The 18,981-nt window shown below is 43.0% G+C and overlaps 1 protein-coding gene across 1 annotated transcript in view; it reads left to right on the top strand.

Annotated features, from left to right (window-relative positions):
• The first annotated feature begins 3,397 nt into the window (after positions 1–3,397).
• Positions 3,398–18,981, top strand: part of FOXK1 (forkhead box K1) — a 283,908-nt gene continuing 268,324 nt past the window's right edge. The window contains exon 1 of the mRNA XM_085629187.1: positions 3,398–3,861. Coding sequence (XP_085485313.1) covers positions 3,506–3,861 — 356 coding nt within the window. The 5' untranslated portion in view covers positions 3,398–3,505. The remainder of the gene's footprint in view (positions 3,862–18,981) is intronic.

The raw sequence follows: 18,981 nt of genomic DNA, 5'->3' as shown, positions 1-18,981 counted from the left end.
AGGGACTGCAAAGACTTCACCAACCTCTGGGTGCCGCTCCTGGAACCGATGTTTCAGTTGCCACAGAGAAGTGGGAACCGCGACCGACTCTGTCAACCGACTCCGTCGCTGGCCTTGTGTCCTGAAGGCACTGCAAGCCGCACCGACTCGCCCTGCACCGTAAGCCTTGGTCTCACCGACTCCGTCACCGAGCCACTGCCTGCACCGCATCGAGAGACACCGCAACCTGCATCGCCTCGCTTCACTTCGCTGGCCTGGGCTCACCAACACGATCGTTGCTGGCTCGACACCCGTGAACGACTCGTCACGCACAGCTGTCCGACTCGGCCAGTGTCACTTCCCGCCAACTGGCTCTGTCGCTCGCATCGCAACTTGCCAGCACCGCATCGAGCACCGCCTCACCCTGCACCGCCCGCCTTGGTCTCACCGACGCCGTCTGGACGATCGTCACCGAGCCGCTGCTCGCACTGCATCGAGAGGCGCTGCCACTTTGCACAGTAACCACAACGGATGCCACGACCGGCTCTGTCACCTGCGCCGCAACCTGCCAGCACTGCATCGAGCACCGTCTCGCCATGCACAGCCCGCCTTGGTCTCATCGACGCCGTCTGAACGATCGCCACCGAGCCGCTGCTCGCACCGCATCGAGAGGCACCGCGCACCGCTTCCACTTTGCATCGCAACCGCGACGGACGCCAAGACAGACTCGCACCGCCGTGTGGGTCATACTAAGAAAGGTTCTGTGAATGAATCTGTCCCGCTGTTGCTGGCCCGTACCGACGCGGTCAGCTGGAACTGCGAGACTCTGTTGTTTTCAGCATCGTGGTAGGCTCGGACCGAGCTACCTACTCGTACGAACTGTGTTTTTCAACGTAATTTGCAACTTAAAGACATTTTGAGAAGTAACTATTTCCGAAGTACTGTATTGTGGATATTTATCGTATTTGGTCTTGTTTATATAAAAATATTGGATATTTTTCTAAAACTGGTGTGGTGTCCATTTGTAGTGCTTACATTGTATTACTGTTGGTTTTGTGCAAATGCTTTACACACTGCCTCTAATATAAGCCTGACTGCTCGTGCCAAGCTACCAAGGGGGTGAGCAGGGGTAATTTTAGGAGTGTAACTCCCTTGTCCTGGCTAGAGTGGTGGTGTCTGCCTGGCTTGGGTGCAAACCTTAGCCAACCAGAAATCCCATTTCTAACAATGTGAAGAAGTGGGACTTACTGATACTGCGTGTACCGAGGCCCTGTTTGCATAATAGGATTGTAGTATATCTTCTGTTGATGCATGGAGTATGAACACACAACGATGAATAGAATGATGCTGATGCTAGGACTGATGAAGTAGAAAGTGTGCTATTGACTCTTCTAAGAGTAAACTCGCAAGGCCCAATCACAAGCGCGGTAGTAATCTTGAAATTGGGCAAAAATGTTTTTGCGCTCAGTTTCAAATTAGAATTTGGGCGCAAGGTGCACTCAGTCCCAGGCTTTTGGATATATAAATTCCTCCAGGTAGTTGGAGAAATATGCAGCATCAAAACAGTGTGGAAATTGAAATGTCTTGTGGTTTTACATCGCATACACTGCGTTTCAGTGTGTAATTCATCATTACAACTCCGAAAAGTCAAAGTCAGAGGGAAAAAATCCCCCAGGAAATACTGTGACCTTCAGAACCAGACTTTCTGAGAGTTTTTATTGCAGGCGTCTTGTGCAACTTTCAAATTAGACTATCAATTCGTGTAGAAGTCTTTAAAATAATCAGCTGATCCTGGTGGGACATTATATATGTATTCTGTAATTTAAAAAGAAAATTTCTAAATACAATCTGAAACAGTTACAAAGAACCAAAGAAAATTGCAGCGTTTTGCAGCCTTGTCGGAAATATGGAACAGCCTACAATACACTACATCTGTTTTAGAGAAACTTAGTTACACAAGCCTAATACGGCTTTGATTTAACCTTTTACAGAATGCAGTGTGGTATTTACCACACTCAGTAAACACCATAACTCAAAGGTGTTTTATTTACTGAACATGGAAAATATTCCAAGTTTACAATTTGGAAATGCGGCAATACCTAGATAATCTGTATATGACACTTCCAATTATGCATGTTTTACCGTTTCTTAATTTTTGAGAGGTTTGAGCTGTTAAAATCTATTAGGGGAATGCTGTGAGATGGCATACTAATCAGAAGTCATAATTCCTATCACACTCACAGTGCATACTCGTCTTGGTACTGTGATTAGAATTTAGCTGTGACCTTCTAATCAGGGCCTAGGCTTTTCTAAAACCTTTCTAAATGTGCATAGTATGTGCACCAAGATATGCTTGTTATTCCTCACTAAAAGCAAAAAACTTGAATGGATGCTATGTATCCCACATGATAAGTCCCGAAACAGGTTTGTCAGATATTGGGTGGATTAGAAATACCTGCATCTGATTATTAGTATTTCATGTGTTAATTTTTTCAGGTCAGGCCTAGAAACAGTCTAGACTTTTTTTGCAGCCTTTTGTATTATAAGTAGTAAGGCCATTAAAATATATACGTACATAAAGCCCAATTATGATTGGGCTAGAAACGTACGAACCGGTGAACCTGCTGTGCCACGGTTTAAATAAATTACGAGTTGTGCAGACTTAATTGCCACCAGTAATTTCTGGGTGTGATAAAGCCTGCAACTACTGATAAATTTCATAAGGTCGAACCTATCATAATATAAGAAGGGTAAAAGGCACAGTAATTACTAACGTGCGAATTTTGGATCGTACTCGCCAATATATGCTTGTTATTCCCCACTTAAGGCAAAAGAAATCAGAACGGGTCCTATTTATCACACCTGATAAATTCTGAGCCAGGTGTGTCAGATTGTATTGAGTGTGATCATGTGATACATACCCACTACCCTTCCAGGGCACTCATAATCAATTCTCTAGAGTGGCTTTTGGTCAGGTGTAAAAAAATTATTGTGACGCGCATATCCACTTGAAAAGTAGTGCCCTCTAGTGCCAGGGCAGGTAAGCCTTCTTTTCCTTTCTTTGTGATTTACTTTGACATTTTTTGTGCATGGAACCCTGCCGCTCGCCAGGGACATTTTTATGTGTAAGACTGCAATGCTGCATTAAAAAACATATAGAGGATTTGCCAATGCCTCTTTTGTCTGTGATGCTTTGTTACCAAAGAATCCTGTTCTGATGGGCCTGTTTTTGCTCCGCTGCAGCTCGAGTGTTTACACTTTTTACAACATCGCGCGTGACTTGGTGCCTGCTCTGTGCCCAGTCGTCTCCCGTGCATGTGCTGTTTCTGTTTGGGTGTGCGGAGGAGGCTCCAGATCCCCGTGGCAAGATCCAGGCCTGCTTTCTGCTGCCTCCTCCAGACGAGCAGGCCGGGGTCCGGCCTCCTCCCGTCTGTGACACGGCCTGGCCGCTGCCTCCCCTTCCCGGCTCCGCCCGCCCAGGGGACCCGCCAGCAACAGCAGCGCCGCCGCTTCCCCAGCACCGAGCATGGCCGAGGCCGGGGAGGACACTGGGGCCCGGGCCCTGCTGGCTCTGCGCTCAGCCCCCTGCAGCCCGCTGCGCAGTTCGGGCGGCGGCGGGGTGTGCGAGGGCCCGGCCCTGGCCCGCCTGGAGGGTCGCGGCCTGGAGTTTCTCATGCGGCAGCCGGCCGTCACTGTAGGCCGCAACTCTTCGCAGGGCTCGGTGGACGTGAACATGGGCCACTCGAGCTTCATCTCTCGCCGCCACCTGCAGCTCTTCTTCCAGGAGCCGCACTTCTACCTTCGCTGCCTCGGCAAGAACGGCGTGTTCGTAGACGGTGCCTTCCAGAGGCGGGGGGCGCCCGCCCTGCAGCTGCCCCGGCAGTGAGTGACACGAGGGAGTGGTGGGGGTGGCCTGGGTGCGGGGTGCTGCTGGCAGGCGGGGTACCGAGAACCTGTCAGTCGAGGTTTGCGGTTGCAGGGGCCCAAGCTGTCTTTGACTTGTAGGTGAAGGGGTCCTTGCGATCTTAACTTGTGGGTGCAGGGGGCCAGGCAGTCTTGACTTGTGGGTGCAGGGGGCCAGGCAGTCTTGACTTGTGGGTGCAGGGTCCCAGGCAGTCTTGACTTGTGGGTGCAGGGTCCCAGGCAGTCGTGACTTGTGGGTGCAGGGTCCCAGGCAGTCGTGACTTGTGGGTGCAGGGTCCCAGGCAGTCGTGACTTGTGGGTGCAGGGTCCCAGGCAGTCGTAACTTGTGGGTGCAGGGTCCCAGGCAGTCGTAACTTGTGGGTGCAGGGTCCCAGGCAGTCGTAACTTGTGGGTGCAGGGTCCCAGGCAGTCGTAACTTGTGGGTGCAGGGTCCCAGGCAGTCGTAACTTGTGCGTGCAGGGTCCCAGGCAGTCGTAACTTGTGGGTGCAGGGTCGCAGGCAGTCGTAACTTGTGGGTGCAGCGGGCCAGGCAGTCGTGACTTGTGGGTAAAGGGGTCCTTGCAATCGTGACTTGTGGGTAAAAGGGGCCCTGGCAGTCTTGTGGGTGCAGGTGCCCTCGTAGTCTTGACCTGTGTGTGCAGGGGACCTTGCAGTTTTGAGATCACAAATGTGCATGCAGCCTAGCTGGAATATGTTATGTGTAAGTGTTTGTTGGGTTAGGCTTTAAGGGCAATTGCAGCGAGTGTCAGATGGGTAAGTTACTTAGTAATAGATGGTGAACGCGAAGGACGTTGGCATAAGATAACGGAAGTTGGCTCTGACAAATATGCTTGGAAGTCTACTAAAGTGATGGCGATTGGGCTGATAGTAAGTGGTTGGTGATAAGTGTGGGTGCAGTGTGTGGTAGGTGGCAATGTGTGGGGTTGGTGCCGATTGAGAGGTGGGGGATATTAAGGACTGACAAAGCGTTAAGTGTGAAGTGAGGAATGTTGGTAGTTAAAAGTGGACAGGCGCTCACTGTTAAATAATAATTTATATAAGTTATGCATAGACTGGACCAGGTGATACATCTCAGTTGTTTTGGAAAACATAGCTGGATCTTATTTATGAAACAAAGTGTATATATGTGGTGTTGTATAGGACAAATTTAGACTAAAGGCAAACCTCATGAAATAATCACATAAGATCAGGATCCATGTTAAATATTGCATGTTAAAAGGTCAGCATTGTCTTTTAATAGAATTGCGCTCAATTGAGTGCCTAACCCATGCTTTCCGCTTTCCTGCAAAAAAAATGTAACTTTATTGTGGCATTGCTAAACTTAAACACCAAATACTAATTATGGTGGTTCTGGGTAACAATCTCTAGACGAGCTGCTCCTCTTTTTGCCCTATACTTAGCTTTCTCTCTCAGTTGTTACTAATCGTAAAGGAATTTGCCCATGTCTGTGTCCAAAAATTACCAACCTCGTATACAAGGCTTACTTTGGACAAATTGTGAGATGTAAATATTCCATATCCCCTAGTTAATAATATAGTAATACTGTCCTAACCACCCTTTTTAATACCATAGAGATTAACCTATGTAATAACCATAGAGACGCAGTTCTTATGAACTAAGCTCATAACTCTCAGGATCCTTCCACAAGTCAAAACATCATAAAGCGACAGTAACAAAGTGAGATATGATTTTTTTTAAAAGGCGACTCCCACGGAGGTAATCGTAATCTATTGATATTCTGAGGTCTTCTAAGGGGCAAGATGGACAAGACCTAAATACCAGGGGCCTTTTAGCCTCCTGGCTACCCAAATCCCCTTCTCTGCCGTACACCTCTCTGGCCTTTTATTACATAAAAATCGATTTCGTGTACTTGAACTTTAGTTTTGCATAATCACATTTTATTGTTGGAAATAGTTTTCATGATTTCATGGGAAACGTTAAAAAAAGTCTACACTCCGTCACACATTTCGTTTTTCTTTCCTGACAGTCAAAGTTATAGGATAAACTCTGGAGTAGTCGGTTCTCCCTTCATACACATTCCTTCCGAAGAATCGTTTTGGTCATGATTCTTACCAAGACACAATGCTTTAAATTTTTTGCATGCCCTCCTTTCTCCTAACTGAAAACCTGTCCAAGAAACGGGAGCGTTCAATTAATTTTGTAGTTTTCTAGACGATCAACTGTTTTGAGGCTCACCTAAAAGTTAGATTTGAATGGCCTCGTTCTGGATGCCCTGGTGCCGGGCCAAGAATCTCGGCGGGGTTGGTTGCCTAGGGAAGGGTAGAGTTAGCCTGTTTTGCGAGGTGCATCATTAAGAAGTTAGATTTCACTTAAGTAGACTTTTTGTTAAAGGCATTCATTTTTCAAAGTCCTCCGTGATGCTCATTAGTCTTCTGACGTGTTTTGATAACGGCAAGGTAACCTTAGTGGGGAACCTGGAAGGATGAGATAATTGCATTCTGCTAGTACATTTTTGTGGCAATCGTGCTATCGCAGCTGGTAATCCCATCCGTTCTGTCATATTGGGCTTTTCAAAAGCTGTGAAGGACACTTATTGAGTAATATGGCTGTGTCTTTGGGACCGGTGATTAGAACGTGTGAAGTGGAGCCTTATCATTGGACTTGGAAAACCACAGCCGTTTTTTTGCTGAAAGAAGTCTTGATTGAATCTGGACCAGTTCAGACATGCTGGGAGGCTTATTTACCTTCTACCCCCACTCCCTCTCCACATGCTCTCAGAAAACCCTCCATTGTAAAAAGTTGTTTCTCAGGTTAGGCCGCTTTCATCTCTCGGAGTTATACACGTGACAGCCAGTCCAGTCCGTCCTACCTCTTAGTAGCAATTCTCTTTTCAAAATCCATGCTTTATGCAGATAAGATATTTTCAGTTTATTATGGGTATGTACGCTGCCATTTTTAAGCAGCCATGTTACGAGCTGCATTTATTTGCACTTTGCCTTCGGATGTTTGAATTTCGTCTTAACTTTCTGTCCCTGAAATGTCACTTGCATGCACGCTTTTGAGCTGCATGGTAGAGTAAAATTAAGGTGTTCAAACAACAGACGGAAACTATGAAGTAACTTTATTAGTGTGATTCATTAAGTTGCTTGTACTCAGGTGTGTTTGTGAATACATCAGAAGCTGAAACCTATATACGTAAGAAACATGATTCAGAGCTTCCTACCTACTGCCTGGGAAAATCTCTCATGATATTTGAACAGAACCCACCCATTTTACTTTCAGAAACTAGTTAATGCACCAATTTTCCTTTTTAACGCTAATGCACTTACCTATCTTAATACTACTGATTTATCAAAATGCCTTTCAGACCTATGATGTTTGAATTCCATGCAAGATCCAAACTTCTATTGTGTATTCTATTGTTCCATTTGTATGTAATGTGATATACTGAGTTGTCTGTGGAGAGCTAGATACCATTTTCGAACAGTTTCCAACCTGTAGGACACTGACTTCAGCTGATTGAAGAATCCCTGTGATATCCTGTAGAATGTCTTGCAGTGACCCTCCATTCATCCATCGGCTGTCCACATAGGTCTGAAAGGCAGTGTGCAAATCACTCCTAGAATGAGTTCAATAAGAAAGCGTCCTTTTTTGTTTTCACTCCTCCCACCTATTTTCTGCATATTATTTTCTCCACCTCTCATTAAATAGGAGTGAACTTAAAAACTTGCAAGGGCATGGTTTTGCGATGAATAGTAGTCATAGAATTTTAAGGATGCAGAGGGGAAGATCCAAATTTGAAAGCAGTAGCATAGCTTCTATTAGTACAGTAGGTGCAGTGGCACCAAGGGCTGCGAGGCCTCATGGGCCCACTGAACCCTGGTTATTGCTGTATTTCCTATTTGAAATATGCTCGGGGGAGGATTCTTTCCATGCACAAGAGCCCACTGCACACAGATTACTCCACTGTTTGGAAGAGATTTGACAATGCATTGGGTGCAATTGATAAAGCTGGTCTGAATGCTAGATATGCTATTTCCTGCTTAGCTATGACCACCATGGAGCAAATATACAAATGGGCCATTTAGGCTTGGTTGTAGTTTGACCTCCTATTGTTGTACCAACATGGGTTTGCCAGACCTTGCCTGGACACTACCTAGTTAATCAGCAGCAATTAATCGGCAAAGAGAGATATGAGTGCACCTGCACTCTTTTCTTTGTTGTTGTAGCCCAGGGGTCTCCAACCTTTTCTGTATTGAGAGCTACTTCAGCTCAAGGAAAGTCCTGTTGAGCTACTAGCAAATTTTATCACAGTAAAATATTGGCAGCACATATAAACATTACACTATGACCACCCTAAGCAGGATTATCATAGTGCCACCCAAGTATTCCAGGTGATAGTACCAGAAGAAATGCTAGAGAAATATTTATCAATATTAAATGCTAAATGAACCCAAGTGACTGATAAAGTAACATTCAAATCTTCACATGCCTTGTGGCACAAAGGACATAACCACAGCAATAAGTCTCCTCAATTCAGCGTGACTTATCTTTCAAGTATCAACTTAAAATGTGTTTTGGAAATGCAACCTTTTGTCTTCATCAGCATATCAATTTCTGAAAATACACAGATTTTTCTATCACCACTTTCCTTTCCATTTTGGGCAAACAAACTAAATATTCCTGAAGAAAACCCTTGTTTGAAAAAATGCCTTTAAAATACACGTTTTCATTTTTAGGAAATACATAGTCCCCAAACATCAGCTAGTCATTTTAATTGGCCATTCACCTTTACAAATGCCTCACATGGACAGACTGCTTCAAATGCTCAGGTATTACAGTCATAATCCATGGCACCGTAGCACAGAGGGCGACTGTATAATGCCAATAATGCCCACCAGTATAAATTGTGCCAAGTCTGGACACCATAAGGACCAGGATGGCCACCATATTATTAGTCATGGTCATTATTATGCAAGGGGCAGCCCCAATTATATCAGGGACAACTAAATATAGTGCAGCGATGCTCTTAATATGTCCCTGATGGCTGCCAGTATACCATAATTAGACCACAAATTCCCAAAATAGTAAAGGATGGCCATAATTATGTCATTGGCACTATTATGCCATGAACTGACACAGTTGCGCCACAGACAAAACCCATATGATGGGGGCTAGCATACCTATATGGTAGTCCTTGACACCAGGTGTACAGGAAGCAACAGTGTTTATAATGGACGAACACATAGATGAATGCAGATGAGGCTCTTCATTTTCTCTGCTCAGAATCATAGCTTTCCTCAGCCCTTGGCTCATGCACCCAACTGAAACATTTTCACTGACTCCTGCAGTCCCACACTTTAGTGGGTCAGCACTGATTACTGCTCACGCCACTCTTCATTTATTGCCCACTGTTCACACACATGGTGAAATTGAAAAAGCAGGGGACTACCATACGGCTAATCACCTTGTGATTTAGTCCGTGACTGGATAAAGGTGACAATGTGGCAGACTGTTTGATTGTTAATATGAGTCCCTGCCGTAGACTGGTTGGCTAAAGATCTTCAGAGGAGAAGTGCTGCCTTTTTTAATATGCTTAGAGTCTCTGCATAGAGTACTCTCTGAATGAGATACTGGGATTGACTTCACCTCCGAGAGCTACTTTGAGAGTACTGGTGAGCTACCAGTAGCTCCCGAGCTACTCGTTGGAGACTCCTGTTGTAGCCCAACTTGATTGTGCAGGTAGTAGTCATTAAAAGAAGCTTTTAGGTGTGGTGTTACTTGCATTGGGTACATTTTTTCTAATCCATCACCAATTTTGATATCCAATATTGCAGAATGGTTAGTGTTTTCCAGTCAAACCATTGGGCCACCTCCTACCTGTTTATGATGTTTAACAAGAACAGGAGTTTGGGGCATTCTATTTCCTCTCTTTTGGTTTTAAACAATAGGTCGAATTCACAAAACTTTTTGCTGTCCGAATTCAGAAGTAGGATAGCTAAGTCTTAATGCACGGATGCATAAATTACATTTGAATTTTTTACAGCGGTAATATGCTGCCTTTTACCTACTCTATAGTTTACTGTAAGCTTAAATCTGAACAGATGACAATATCAACACTTAAAAAATGCATATATTTATTTGCAAGATTCGTTAAAGTAAATACTGCACGCAAGTTTGCCAGAGCTCTCTGTAATGTACATGAAACATGAATACATTACAGACATATTTGCAAAGAATGCCTTTAAAAGCGTGCCCTAATGGGACTGTCAAAGAAGTGGCCAAGAACAAGCAACTGAGCGATAAACCAGTGGAGTTTGGGAATTGACAGACATTCAGGGACATTCTTTTCTGTACTTATCCGAGTGTCTTGAATACCAATAGATCTGCATAAGTAGTGCAGAAAGGTGAATTGAAAAGCAACTTATTGAAAAGATGTGTGTTCCTTTAAAATGAATAGCGAAAGTTGCATGTGCAAATTATGTTGCTTCTATAATGTTTACGTTGTGCATGTGTGGTTTGTAAAATATGCAGAAGTAACAATTCTACGGGAATTCTTCATAGTGCATGCATAATACCACCGTTTATGCCTCAGCCATGTGGTCAAACATTGCAAGAAATTGAAAAATATGAACATGCATAAGAACAGTATATGTGCTGGCAATGTACTTTTTGTCTACCAAACGTGATCATATCCCACTTTTTTGTTCTCAGATTGTAATTTCTCGTTTTCTCTCCCTTCGTTAAAGAATTGTGTGTGTTAGTGAACGTTTTGGGCGAATGCTAATCCAAACTAGTAAAGTTAGAGCTCTGAAGAATACACTGGCATGTTTACACTTGCGTGTTAATGGCTTTCAGCTATTTCAGTGTTTACCCGTGTTCAAAACGTAAGGAGGTGGGGTCCATGTCTCTGGAGTTTAAAGCGATAGTAAAAGCAATTGGCGAATACCTAAAGGATATCGGGTTTTGTTCAGAAGCTCATTGGGAAAATGCAGGTGTTGTGGTGATTGCCCACTTGTTTTAAGTAAGAGAGTGTGTGTGTGTGTGTGTGTGTGTGTGTGTGTGTTTGTGTGTGTGTATATATATATATATTTGTTTTTTTGTAATTTTATTTACTCATGTTACTAAGCACTTAGCAGACCCAACCCTCTTTAGCAACAAAAAGGGGCATGTGCTAATTAGCAAAATTGCTACTTCTGAACTGCCCCCTGAAAGGACAGCAAAATGTTTTTTTCTAAATCTGAAGGGGAATTTGATTCTAGAGTGTCCAATTAGAGAGAACCTTCAATAACCCTTGTTTTACATCTAGTTGGGAACTATTATAGGAAGAAGATTGGCTAAATGCCTGGTTCTACTGTCCAGGAAACTTGTGATCTTCTCTTGGGCACCAAATGCTAAGCAGCTATTCCGTGGAAACGTCTGTAGACCGCCTCGAATATAATGAACCGTACTCTGGCCTTTAACGGCATGGAATAGAAATCATCTTAATGTGAGACTTAATCCCTTTTCCGGGTATGAAGCAAACCGCAGCTTTCAATAAATTTAAGAAAATTGACTCATTGTAAGTTCTTGTTTTTCACCTAAAAACAAGTAAATGATCTGCACATCATTTCAAATTCGGTTGTGAGATGTGCATAACTGCCTCGCTATTAAACAAAGAGTTGCACTGTTTTCCCGTCACTTCAGCAAGCTCCATCAAGGTTTCTTTATCTCAACAGATAACACCATTTTTAGTTTAATGCTACTGTGATACAGTTTTGGCATTAAGTGCTCTTGAATGCCTCTGTTGTTATTTAGTAAGACTTGTAGTGGGAGAAGTAAACTGCCAGTACTGTGCCATATATTTTAAAGACTATTTTTAAGCATTAGCAACTTGGCATGACAATCAACTCTGATTGCTTTTCTAGAATTCCTGAATGGGCTTAACCATTCCCAGATGATTGTCCCTTTGTGTTTTATCATTGGATCGAGTGGCAAGTGAATGGCCAATTTCTGAAGTTCTTGTATGGCATGTGAGTAGTGCACACAACAGTGTATGGAGTACAGTAGCATCTCTGCTCTGTGGAGCCGTTGATCATCCGCGAGGAAATGTGATGTGTAGTTAGAGACATGCAACAACAAAGACTTTCACCAGTCTAGGATAGCGCTAATGTTTTTTTTATCATAGTCTGCATGAACATGTGTGAATGGGAGTGTCTGATGGCATCCATGTGTCTTGTATTTGTTTATTACGCTCTTATGCCAAGGTGCTTTACATAGCAAAGTCAGGTGGCAAAAGGGAGCATGGTAAAATACAATTAAAAAATAGGACAATTAATGCAAACAGGTTTGTTAAACAGGTAGAACTATCCCAAGGGAGTCTTTGTCAATGAAGAAGTCCACTTTCCTAAATGTGTAATTATGGAAAGGGTTGGGGAGCAGTTCAGACATGACAAGCAGGGATTCTAGTATTGGGGTCCTGTAAATGAGTGCTTGAAGTGTAGGGGACCAACTGCAAGGAGGAGGGGAACGCACAGAGTAAAAATGTGTTGTACAAGAGTGAAAGGATGATGAGATGGGCTAAGGATAAGTTTAAGAAGCATACAGAACAAGATTAGAGTCAGAAAGCGACCGGAAGTGAGCAAAGATATATGAAGTGGGTTCATGGAGATTGGAGGAGTAGTTTTAAGCGTTAGTGTTCAGTTTTCTACCACTGAGATCTGCATTTTACGTACAATTAATGTTTAAAATATTATTTGTATATGTAAATGAGCATATGTAATGTACTAAGACATTGAGGCACTCAGAATTAGTATGAGGTCAATAACTAAGGGAACGATGGGGTGTTGAGATTCATACATACAAGTTCCTTTTTTACAGTCACAGAGGCCCCTTGGGTGTTTGTTGAGGGAAATGGTCCATCCGGTACAGAACATAACGTTGCGACTCTCAAATAATGGAAACAGTAAACTGTTAACTCCTTTTTGGTTCTCAATCACAACGGTCAACTTTCTTTGTTGTTACTGACTGCCTTTAGCGGCAAGCTGCCTATCCCTTTCTTGATTGTTGCATCCAGATTTCCGTACCGTGTGTCTGGCCCAGGAGTGAATCCAATGACAAATGTCAGTGTGTTCAGGAACATGGTGCACCTATTTTCCGGAACTGTTTCATTGTTTGGGTAGCAGTTGTTTACACGAGCAGCACTCCTGTGTGTATGGCGGGTTCTGTGGCCCATTCTCTAGCTGGTGTAGCTTTGCACAGCTGCTGCGTCCTGGGTGTTATGCCTGCTGTTAAGTCAGTTACAATGAAATAGTTAAGTAATGGACCACCTTGGCTGGTGGACATCTGTGTAGTGGCGATTGAATGCTGTGGTGCTTTATTTCGGATCTTTTAGACTGACAAGTAGTGCAGACAGGAGAGGAAGGAAGAATGTATTAATAAATGAAAGGAGTAAGTTCACACCAGCGGAGAGGTTGTGTGTGGATGTGAGAGCTAAAATCTACCTACATATCCGTGATGACAGGGAATGCCTTTTTAATTGATGTGCATGAAATATGTGTGGCATGTAGATAAACCTGATGCTTTGGAAAAACTGATATTACTGCTTAAAATATGGAGACATGTGAAGATGCTCCTTTTCATTTTGTGTTGTAATAGAAAACATATTTCCTTTATTATGTGAAACATAAAACGTATATAGTTTGTGAATACATATTACATGAACATGACTGATGGGTTTATGAACCTTTTTACAGCAACCTATTTTGGTCACTAAAAATGAGGCGATTCCATTCTTGATGGATAGCAGATGTTCCGGTGCTTTTAGTAGGAATGCAGTGATTGGAGATTAGCAACCACAGAGGTGTTGGAAAGAAGAGTCTTGCATGTGTCCGAGAGTGTCTCGATTTGTGATTTCTCAGTTTAGGAGGATAAAGGGTATGGCTTTGTATGCACAAATTGGGAGTGTGTGATTTTGAGCAGCTTTGACTAACCCTATAACATTTCTGCATGGTGGTTCTCAGACTTCATGTATGGTAGGAATGGTCAAAGGGGATATTTTTTTGTCAAAGTTAGCAGGACTTCCATCAACTGTTGAATCATTGACACCTTCTTCTATTTGCTAAAAAGATGTACATCCTGCGGTGTGAAGAACATGGATTCAGTTGAGAAGCCTGATTGAAAGTTCTTATCCAAATATTGGTCATCGTACCTGCTGATTCTAGTTTTCCATAGCATTTACACGTTCTTGTGCTTTTGAATTCGGTATTACAGAATAGGGTGACTTTTGTACCGGTTAAGGAATGAGCCCTTGTAATTTTCCTTAACTGTTCACAGGATCTGGAGTTTGATGATATTCCCATAAGGTTCTATTGGGTATCTTGGGTAATCATAAGTGGTGCCCAAACTCGTGATTTCCAGGTTAACGATTGGTTCTGCTCAAAGATTTGTGTACTTGTGAAATCTTCTCAGTACTCTTTAATAATTCTTTACATTATCGTCTCGTAGTGGATTCTGCTGTCATTTATACTGCAAGAGCATGCCTTCATTTTGCATATTTTGTAAAGAAAGTGTTGGTATGGTCCGTAGCCATAAGCATGTGTGTAACTTTAAAAGCAGCCCAGAATCAAATTTGTTGTGTAGTCGTGGTCAATCAGTAACTTTCCAAAGGTTACCAAAGGCGCTGTTTATTTCCTAGCGAGCACTAGTATGTTAATTGGTATAATTAGAAGGACCTGTGGTATTGTTACAAATTTGCAAAGCTAACTGTTCAGGGTTCCACGGTTCTGGAACTGTTTTGCTGAGATAAGTGAATGTTTAGTTCTCATAACAATGTAGAGAGAATTTTAATTGCATTCATCTAGATTGTTGTTGGGATGGTGCTTGCACCATACACAGAGAAGACGTCATTTTGATGGTGTTTAATCTTCCTCACTAAACTAACCTCTCCATGAACATGGCCTACTGTTTCCTGGATAGAAGCGTCATTGAGGGGAAATATTACCAGATTGTATTTATTTTAACCAATTAAAGTTACTACTGTCTAAATTTGCTGTTTGACACCCTCTTTCCGTTCTGCACTGGTCTTTATTATTGGTGACAGATATCGTGTATGCATTTTTGCTCTCTCTATTATGTATCTTTATCCGTTTTTGAATGTCTGTTTCTGATTTGAATGGTTGATCGCTTAACGCTTTGTTGTAATTTTATATTTAATAGATCAGTTTTCATATATATTTCAGGATCCAAAAATGAATCAATCTATTCTTTTACTTCGTCATACTTTATGATATTATGTCCATTCCTGATGAGTCAGTCCTCGTGGTTTCCTTTAGTTTTCTTTTTGTCATTTTAGCTGTACTTCTCCTAGCCATTACGGAGGTACCTAAATTGTGCTGGTCATTTAGTCCATGTTGGGACACAGTATTTAACTGTTTTACTAAGGATTTTTTTTGCTATCCCGCTTTTAATTGTGTGCGGTCTGAAGGCTCTAGTATCGTAGTACATGCTAGAATGAGCTTTCCCCTTTGCTACTTTAGTGCTATCATGTTCTTTCAGATCGTAAACTTCCATCTGGCTTTGTTGTTTGAGTAGCCCCAGTCATGCAATAAAAGTCTGCTGGCTTCATACCGTACTGACAGTGGTTTTTCCCCATTTCTTTTTATTTCATATAATGCTCTTCAGTTTTACAGTGTGTCCAATAATCGAAAGTAATAACATTCTAATAGAGTTGAGAACTAATGTTAATTAAACTAAAGTTTTTTCCAGAGAAGGCAGGTTCATGAGCCATATTATTCATAGTGCATGACTAGAAGTTGTTTCCTATCAGGAAATGCTCTAAAATCTAGTTTAAAACTCTTTTTGGCTGAACACACTGAGCTCCAATGCTACCTCACTCTGCATTGCTCTACTTGGCTCTGCTAATTTCTACTTAAAATGTACTTTAAAAGTTTGTAGCGTCACAGGGATCGCACCATAAATGAGAGGTACTCCTCAAGAGAACAGCACTCACAAGCTCCTCCACTTCTGAGTCCGCCACTGACTTTAATTCTGGTCAGGCAGAATGATTGGCCACAACTGACAACCTCTAAGCAACCTCGCCATACCTGTCATGCACCTTTCCAGGCCACTGGCTCCGAGTAAGATGAGAATAGGTGCAGTACGGCTGTTGGCAAAAGCAAAAAAAAAGATTAAGAAGAATGGCAGGCAAAACTTGTCCCTGTGTTCAGATCTTGTAGTCTCAATCATCCAAAAACTACTTTCCTCAGGGAAATTCTGAATTATAGCCAGCTTCACGGTGACGGGGACATGGAAAGCCAGGGGTGCTGTTAAGGGCATTGATGGCTCAATGGCACGAGGAGTGGTAAATGTTGTGATGCAGAGGTAACTCTAAGATCTAGTAGTTCTAAGCTGAGCAGTCGAAATTCAGCAGTAACATTGCCAACATTGGCATAAGCAAAACTGCGGAGAGCGTAGAGAGAAACGCCACTCAGGTGTGTCAAGAGCTTGTACAGAATGGGAGAGACATGAACACTCCCAGCAGAACCGGGCCCTTTGTTTGTTGAACAACCCAACCACTCTGAAGCAGAAGAGGCGGCATGTACAATTCATGGGTGCTTTAATAAATGGCTTCCTTATGAACCTGAATCCTTGTGGTATGCTATGCCTTAGCCACGCCTGTATTAAAGAAGTTTATTAAAATCTTTAAAGGTTTTTTTTTTATCAATCAATCAATCTGGATATCTATAGCCCAGCTATTCACCTGTGGGGGTAATGAGAGGTTATCTCTGCATCCATAAGGATGGCACACTAGAAGTCATTTCATTTCTCTTCCTGGGCTATTTTGGTAGCATAAAATCGAGTAATTGGTAGGTACTTGATTCGGTTATATTGTGAGCTCGTAGATGTTCTGGGACCCGAATGTAAGGCGAGCTCTTTTACCTGTTAACATCTACCTTTGAACCAGATTTTTCTGGCTATTTCAAGGGGGTAAAACTGTTTAACCATATTTGTAAAGTATTAGTAGACATTTTAGAGTTCAATATTTAATGGTGCAATTGGTCAGCGGTTTTTCAGGAGAGTGGGGCGTTTGCCCGTTGTTTGGATTGGAGCTCATGGCTTCAAAGAAGTTTCCTTTGTAGTTATTGAATTGCTTAAGTACTTTACATAGTTTTAGCATGGGGGCTTTTATGGTTTCCAGAATCTAAGGAAGGAGGTCTTGGAGTATGCCCATAGCCTTGTTCTGATCACTTTATCAATTGTCACTAGAAATCCAGTAGTATTGGCACTTTCTGTTTCCCTTGAATTGTCTTCCTCTCAGTGTTTCCTTTCATTGCAGCACGTTTTAGCCCTCCTTGCTGACTTTCTAGAAGTTGCAATAATTCTCCCTTTGTCTCCATTGTGGTGTTTGCCACTTAGCAGTTTGAAGTCAAAGGCAGTGTAGCATCTTGTGTTAAGCTGATTTGAGGTTTTGTAAGTTGAGTTGGGTGCCCTTCTACTGGATTCCAATAGTCAGTTTCTGGTTTCTGTCAACTTTTTTTCTGGCTCTTTTGTCACAGGTGAAATTAATCATTTTCCTTCCTTTAATGTTTTTTAAGTATCCTAGGGGCTCATTACGATGGCGGGCAGATCGTTGTGGTGTTTGGGACCACCCGTCAGACATGCGGCGGTCCCACCACTGCAATTACGATGCGCCCGCCATACTGGCGGGCGCATCCAGGGCATTTAACATTGTGGAAGGTGCTGCTGGCTGCAGCACCATACGCAATGTAAAAATGTCATGCTGTACATTTCCCTGCACTACATGGCAGGCACCGTGCGGTGCCTGCCACGCAGTGCAGGTAAATATAGGGGGGTACCATGGGTACCCCCCCAGTGCACAGCTACCTCCCCCAACACAAAGGGGGGCCGGCTACGGGCCCCCAAATCCGTTTCTGCCTGTCTTTTCACGGTGGGATGACCGCCGCGGAAAGGGATATCGTATACCCTACGGCGGTGCCTGCAAGGCACTGCTGCAATGCTGCCCTATGTTTTGGTTCTGCAAGGCGGGCGGAAAAGGACCGCCTTGCGGAACCTTTGCGGATGGTCTTTGCGTCCTCCACGCTTCCCTGAGGATTCCCCCAGCCATCATTATCTGGCGGGGGAAAACTGCTGTTAGATGGCGGAGGGTCCGCCACCGCACGGCTGGCGGTCCCTCCGCCATCGTAAGGAGCACCCTAGTTATTAACATTTAGACTAAATAACACTCAAAGTTGAAGCTTTTGTGTAGGTCTTGAAAATCTGCTGTCCAGTGGATTTTGTGTTCAGGCACCAACCTGAGGAACTGCTCTTCTAATCTTCCTCTAAATGGAAGAAAACTGCCCAAATGCACACATGATCTAAAGCCTTCATCATCTTATTCTTAGGTAGATGTTAATCACAAACACTGCTAATCATACTCTCATACCAAGCCTTTGTGTTTGAAGTGGTACTATTCATGGGGGCGTGCTAACATGACCACACGTTAAATAAATTGATAAAATACCAGAGTTTTGTTTTTTTGGTGTCAATGTATTGCTTTAAGGGCCTTGTGGTTGCACTATACACTTCCCTATTGGTGCCTGGTAGCCACACTACGAAGTTCAGTTACCTCACAGTTGGACTATGCTCCTCCTCTTGAATGAGAACTATAGCCTCTGTCTTGTAGTGAGAAATGTAACTACTTTTTACCTGTGCTGAGAGATGTCACAGTCTCTTAACTAAACTGTGAAATGGACATTCTCTTACCTGGAATGAGAAATAGGTATACTCTCAATTAAGACTCAGAAATGAAATACCTAATTCTCTCTCTCTCTCAGGAGTGAAACATACCCTCCTGTTTCACTCCTGAATAACCTTTCCTCTCACTCGGTACTTAAACGTGCCTGCTCTCTCCTCATGTACTGAAAGTATTTGTCTTAGCACTGAAAAATGCCCACACTCGCTTTAGGATTATATTTGTTGTTTTGCACTTAACCCGACATTATCTTTTGTATCTATTATTTCAGTTGTAGCTATTTCCTTATTCACGTTGTGCATATGGACACACTTCTAATGTCACTTGAACGCCATGTGCTCTTGTCATCAACATTTAGGGATATCTTACTTGACACCCAAACAGTG

This window comes from Triturus cristatus, chromosome 10 (genome assembly GCF_964204655.1).
Source record: "Triturus cristatus chromosome 10, aTriCri1.1, whole genome shotgun sequence".
Classification (NCBI taxonomy): Eukaryota; Metazoa; Chordata; class Amphibia; order Caudata; family Salamandridae; genus Triturus; species Triturus cristatus.
The sequence above is the reverse complement of the archived record's forward strand: the minus strand, read 5'-3'. Positions and strand labels throughout refer to the sequence as shown.